The sequence below is a fragment of the Oryza sativa genome, chromosome 3 (genome assembly GCF_034140825.1).
Source record: "Oryza sativa Japonica Group chromosome 3, ASM3414082v1".
NCBI classification, from domain to species: Eukaryota; Viridiplantae; Streptophyta; class Magnoliopsida; order Poales; family Poaceae; genus Oryza; species Oryza sativa.
In genome coordinates, this window is record NC_089037.1 from 27,588,480 (window position 1) to 27,595,687 (window position 7,208).

General features: G+C 40.7%; 1 protein-coding gene across 1 annotated transcript; it reads right to left on the reverse strand.

Moving 5' to 3' along the window:
* Positions 1 to 880, reverse strand: LOC136355865 (ocs element-binding factor 1-like). Its single transcript, XM_066309037.1, has one exon. The coding sequence runs from the start codon at positions 831 to 833 to the stop codon at positions 363 to 365; it is 471 nt and encodes a 156-aa protein (XP_066165134.1). The 5' UTR covers positions 834 to 880; the 3' UTR covers positions 1 to 362.
* Between the last annotated feature and the right edge of the window lie 6,328 nt (positions 881 to 7,208).

Sequence of the window (7,208 nt, forward strand, 5' to 3'; positions counted from 1 at the left end):
TTCCATGAAAATCAGTTCAATTCCCGACAAAATCATCAATTCCGAAGAAGGTCAAAAATGAAATCAGTTCTGATGTGTCTCGCCAGTTGACATCAGTGCTAATAATCTGAGAACCTAAGCATAGAAATATCCAACGATCTCAGGAAATACAGGTGGCCAGTAATTAAACATTCTGACCGATTTAGGCTCACAAATTAGTCATGCCATTAATTCTTTCTCATTCTTTTACTTGACGATTTATATCCAGAGGCTATGCTTGGATTTCAGGATATATTTAAATCCATTTGCCTTTCCATTAATTAACCTGCAGCCAATCAAATCAAGAACGTGCATGCGTGCGTGCATGGCGGCGCGCTACGCGATTAGCGAGGCGATCGTCTGCTCGAACGTCCCGACGCCGCCGCCGCCGCCGCGGCAGGGCGGTACAGCTGGCCGAGCGCGATCGCGCGGCGCGCCGCCGCGAGCCGGCGGGTGAGGGCGGCGGCCTCGGCGCGGAGCCACGCGTTGGCGAGGCGGACGAGGCCCGCGCGGCCGCGGGCGGCGTGGCCGCGCGCCGCGAGCTCGCGGTTGCAGCGCCGGAGCCGCTCGGCGCGCGCGCGGAGCTCGTCGAGGTGCCGCTGCTTGCGCGCGCGGGACCGGCGCGCGGACTCCCGGTTGGAGATCTTCCGGCGGAGGCGCCGCTCGTCGGCGTCGGCCTCCCTCTCCGGCGGCTGGTCGGCGGCTGGGTCGTCCTCACGCGGTGGCGCGGCGGCGCCGTCGAACGCGGGCGCGACGCGCGGCGGCGCGACGACGAAGGCTTGCGCTGGTGGGGCCAGGAGGTGCATGAGGGGCATAATGGTAATTAGGAACGTATTAGAGTGGGAGAGACGGGAGTGAGGGAAAAGGGAGGGAAGAAGTGAAGGGCTGGGGTATTTATAGATGGTTTAGGAGGGGTATTATTGGTATTTCTTACTTTTTGGGGTCCATATTCCATAATCCTCATGTTAAAATAAAATATCCCAAAATTCTTGTGAGTGAATTTGTGGTTAAGTTAGCTTTGCATTTGCTATTGATTCCTCGTCCTAGAATATACTGCACGGTCCATACTTGACGGAGTTCTCTAAAACTAATATTTGATTTTTAATTTCTCGTATTACTACAATGTTTATTAGTAGCAAAAGATAACCATAAGGAAGCACATCCAAATATGAATACAATAATATAATTTTCATCAAATAAAATTTAATTTATACCAAATTAATTGTTAGCTAAATATTATTAGAGTTGAATTGTTTACGTTTTGTAATTTGGAATATAGGGAATATTGCCACGTGTCAATTGTTATGAATCGGATGTAATATTTCAATGCGCAAAATCTTAATAAAATGATTCGCAAGTATTATGAGTATTCCTTATTAAACAGTATGCCAATGCGCGTGTCTGGTTTGTTCTGTTCCATGTCTTCATTTGACAAGCCAAAGTATGGTTTTGTTTGCTTTTAGACCAAATTTAACAAACCCAAAAATGTTGGCAAGTCCATAATATAGGAACAAAAGTGGTAGGCAAAATTTGAGCCAATAAAACAGTTGTCCAGTTTAAGCTGCCAGTTAATTAACCAATAGGCCCAAAAGACTTTGACATTGCCCCCAGTTTCCGGCATACCGAATTACTGACAAGATACAGGGCCATCAGACAGAGTAACTTCAAATCATCATGGGGTGGACTGCTGTGAGATAATTAAATATCTGGGCCGTACGTTTCCTTCGTGATTAAGGTTGAAGATTTTGCCCTTCGGGTCGTCTTCCATCAAAATCACCCCAAACTTGTGCATAGCTCACGCACACTACCATGCTCACTCTGTTTGCACTTCTTTTCTCCGGCCAATCTCTCCTGGACTGGCCAGTTTATTAAGAAAAGAGAGAAAAGGTTTCTTGACTTTCTTCTCTTTCAACTTTAAACAACATATATTCATTTTTGAACTTTAATTGCTCGTCTTTTTCTTTTTCAAAAAATATAAATACTAGAAATGATACAATGTTATTAGAGTGCTGTATGTCCATAGAACATTTGTTCACTTTGATATGCCAATTTTAAGAATAATTAATGGTTAAAGTTTAATTGGAAAAGTTAAAATTGTCAATTATCAACAAATGGAGGGGTACTTCTCAATAACTGTAGCATGCACCAAATTTGATACTCTATTTTGAAAATCATTTGCACCTAAGATTTCTAATTCAATTGGCAATTTTCTTTTGACATGCACCTAATATGCCATCTCAGATAAATATACATTATTGTCATCCGGACACCACACTCAACGGGTTAGATTTTTTTCCCTTCTCCTTTGTTCTTTGATTAACATGGTAGGAATAACCTGTACGCCTTGAAAACGAATTTGGAGGTCAATTTTCTACTTTTATTTTCGAGTACTATAATTGATAGAACCATACGATATTCTTCTATGTCTTTATCTATCAAAAGATATGTTAGATACAAATTAAAGATTGAACTTTGCGAAAAATAATACTTTTGTGAAGGTGATATGCTAAACCACTGGACAGTGGACAACATGTTCCATTAGTCGATCCCTTGCAGGAAACCCCATAAATATAACAACTTAATGCACACAGAATCTAGCTCTAGTTGCTGCAATGTCACCAATCATTAGGGTCAGGGCGCAAGGAAGAAATAGGCTGCTACTATGATAATCATGAGGGCTAATCCGCGAGACGAATTTTTTAAGCTTAATTAATCTATAATTAGTAAATATTTACTATAGCATCACATAGGCTAATCATGAATTAATTAGGCTCAATAGATTTGTCTCGCGAATTAGTCAAAGGTTATGGAATGGGTTTTGTAATTAATCTATGTTTAATATTCTAAATTAACGTCCAAACATCCGATGTACAACCAAACAGGGCTATATATATTTTGTAACATTAACTGCACTAGGGAAATTTTTATAACCAATCCAAATGGCAAGTGTCTCACTCTCTCTAAAGCTATCCACCTCCTTTCGCCCAAAGCATTCTCCTAAATGGACGCCCACTTCTCTCCAACATTTGCACCAAGTGGGCTGCATGAGAGATCAATTGAGCCAAAAAAGATGCCCAAGATGCATGCAGGAGTACGCTACCTTAGAATGCATGATTTTTGCGCATAAAACAGTTCATTTTCGGTAGGAACCGAAAGAAATTGCTGTTTTGAATTAAAGGAACCTTAAATTAAAAACCTCCCTTCCGTTGCCGTTGCCCATGATCACCACACTACACACGGACTGCCTCTGTTCTATTTTATTTGTCGTTTTTTATATTGACACGTTGTTCCCAATACGTATATCTTATCACTAAATTACATATTTAGTAAATTACATTCACGGTACATCAGCTTGTATGGTGGGTATAAATAGATACAACAATTTACAACATGCCTAGCCTGTGTGAACCTGGGTCAATACAATCTCTGCAAGCAAAATATGATCTAATGTGGTGCATATTGATGAGTAATTATTATTGCACATCAAATTTTATATGGACAAAATGTGTAACTATTATTCGCTTGATATTTTTAAGAATTAGATCGACAAAAAGCGAAACAATTAAAAATGCCCAACCATGAAAGTAAGCTTTTAAAAAAACATTTTTTTGGTGAAATGAGTTTCTGAGCATGAAAATTAAAATGTAATTTTCAGCAGTTACTTGTACAAAGGCATGGCAGAAATTACCCTGGTCCTTAACATATAGGTTAACCTTATATGAGTTATATAGTGAATAAATTTTTTCCAAGACATGAAATAAATTCTGTTATGTACATGAAAAATGAACTTTCACATATTTCTATTTTTCTTTAGATTTCAAATAAGATCTCTAAAACATGGTCATACATGTAAGCTGTCGTGCCATCAGTTTGCAACGTTGCAACAATTTTGTTTGCGTGGATCATTTCGTCCCTATTCTCATAGACTAATCATTTTGTAATTTTTTTACCTATTTACACCTACCACGAAAGTTCATGTAATGTGAGCATAGTTTACTCTTATGTAGTATTTATTAAAAACCATTAAAAGTAAACAATATAAATGTGTTTTTCATGACAAATCTACAAATGACATTTTCTCATATCAAATCCTAATATTTTTTTATTAACTAATCATACAAGGTTTCGAGGTTTGACTGCACCTATTGACACTTTTCTCGTATCAACTCCTAATATATTTTATAAATTAATTATTTAAGGTTTCGAGGTTTAACTGCACGTATTACATAACGACATCTATTCATCTGTGAGATGAATGTTGATATAAGTGTCACTAGCCACCTATTTAACTAACTAAAAAAGCTTGTTCTTAGCTAGCAAAACTACAAAAGGAGATGTTTAAGCTGCAACGGACAGGCCATATATGCAAAAGAAAGACTGCAAACTTGCAAAAGGACAGATGGCATCATTCCAAGCCTATATGCCAGAGCTGCCTGTCTATATGCAGAGAGTTAGTTGCATGCATGATGATTGATGGGAGGGTACTGGTCTCCATAACCTTTACTATCTTCCTCCCAAAATAAGTGCGGCCATGAGTTTCCGTGCCCAACTTTAATTGTTTGTCTTATTTATTTTTTTATATAATTAGTATTTTTGTTGTTATGAGATGATAAACATGAATAGTAATTTACTCGTGACTTATATTTTTAATTTTTTTTAAAAAAATTTCAAATAAGACGAACGATCAAAGTTGGGTGTGGAAAACCATGGCTACACTTATTTTGGGACGGATGAAGTACTTAGTTTATTTTGAAGCAAAAGTTGCACGCAATGTAGCCAAACACATGGGATGCATCGAGATTGTGGGATAAAGGCTGTTGGCTAGCTGCTCCCTGATTGTGCTTTGGGAATTTGATAGTATTTTGAGCTTTCCAGAGGCCTGCATGTGAGAGGTTTTTGGTTGTGTTTGTCAGGCAGACATGGGGGATGCATATGCAGCTTTGATCTTGGGAGATTATTGGGACAGGTGTCCAAGTAAAAGAGCATGCCGATATAGTGTCTTGGGGCCTTTTGGGCACAGCAGCTTTGGTTAGATTGCCTTTCATACTTTTGCTTACTTTGTCTGTTATTAGTTATTTGGTTTCTTGTTCTTCCTTAATTTGTTTATTAGTAAGACTCAAATGATAAGCAAACAATGTGAATGTTATATACAGAGATGTGTGCTAAAGGGACGCACTCGCGTGTATGTGCATGTGTGATGCATTCATGCTTTGTTGAAATCTCTGTCAGTTGAGTTGCACAACTAAAATGGAGATGATGATGGGAATGATCAATGATGGTTGTTAAATGGGTAGTATAGCTGAGAAAGCAAAGCTGGGCTTCAAAATAAGGCAGTGGGTTTACATTGATGGGCCAAACCGAATGCTGGCGAACAGAACAACTTGGTACGTTGCGATAAAGTTATGGGCTTTGTTGGGATGTTAATTTTGCTCCAATTTAGCCTGAATAACTCATGTCTTTCATGACTTAAATAAGTTTGCTAGAGGAAGTGTTAAGCTTGGCTGTTTGGTTGAGCAATGTGCTTCCGGCAATTGAGCATATTTTGTTCGACATTGTAATATATTTTTCCACCGATTGTAATCTGAGGCTCTGAGCCTATTATTAAAAACATGAAATAGCACATGTTTTTCTTAAAGAAAATGGAACACTTTCTTCCTTCTCTTATATGCGATCAATGAGAACGAAACTCCTGATGATTACAAAAAGAAAATCGGAGCACACACGACATTATGTTAGAACGTAGAGCCAGGAAGCATTTGGGTTGAACGCCTAGGTGGATTATAAGAAAATGGGTTACCCCATAAGAAAATGGTTTTTCAATCATGTTCAATTGAAAAAAAAAATCCGTAGAGATGCTTTTTGTTGCAGTGAGAACCACCACTGCTTTAGTGTGCACATTAAAAAAAGAGAGGAATGAACTAACAAAATATAGGATGATTGCCCTAAAATTTTTTAACAATCTAACCATATAAAAACATATTATGCCATATAATTGATCTTTACATATAACTTAAAACTTTTCTTGAGAATAGAACAGTGTATCATTTGAGGATGGAAAATACATCTTGAGAACACAATGAAAAGGAAGGGAGAATCAGTGTTCCATTGCCATTGAACTTCAAAAAACCACCTTGAATACAATTTATCATCGATCCATACATCCAAGAAAATATGTATCTTTCACAAGATGAAAGCTAGACATATATATATAAACGTAAATAATCTTGCACAAACTTAACAAGCATCCATCGATCATCATCAAGATCTCGATCATACATAGCAAAAATTATATATAGCTGCTAATTAATTATTCACCATAGCTGCCCGCCACAGCCGCCGCCACCTCGCTTGCTCTTCTCGCTCCTCCTGCCCCTCCTCCCGCCGGCGCCGGCGGCGGCGGAGGCAGCGTCTTCGCTGCCGTCGACGACGTCGAACATGATGAGCAGCGCCTCGGAGTCCCTCGTCTCGTCGTCGAGCTCGTCGTGCGTGCGGACGTTCACGCAGGAGCACCGCTCGAGGGAGGCGAAGAACGCCGCGGCGATGCCGCCGCCGACCCACCCGGCCACGCGGTCCAGCGGCCGCCCGCAGCCACCTCCCTGCTGCCGCCGCGCGCGTGGCGCCCCGCCCGCGCCGGCGCCGGAGCGGCCGCAGAAGGGAGCGCACCGCGGGGACGCGAGGCCCTGCATGGGCTAGCAATGGCTACCCGAGCTCAGATGTTGCGCGGCAATGGCGATGGCACGAAGAAGAGGGGGCGCAGCGCGGCGAGAAAGGCCTCCCGTTTCGCCACCTTTTAGCTCTTTGCTTTAGCTGCAATCTTAAAGAAAAAGGAGAAGCAAGCGCGCGCGCGCCGCGCTGCACGAAAGCTTCTTCAGGCTGTGTTTGCTGGGGGAGGTTGGGAACAAATCTTCTTCGCACGGAAAACGGAGCAGTCCATTAACACGTGATTAATTAGAAATTAGCTAATTTTTTTTTTAAAAATGAATCAATATGATTTTTTTAAGCAATTTTTGTATAGAAACTTTTTACAAAAAACACACTGTTTAGCAGTTTGAAAAGCGTGCACGCGGAAAACCATGGAGAGGTGTTGGGAACCCTTGGGTCCGAACACATCCTTAATTGGCGCCACTAGTTAAGTTAAAGTTAGCTAGCCTACCAACCGGTAATTTCCCAATTTGTACTTGATATAAAAC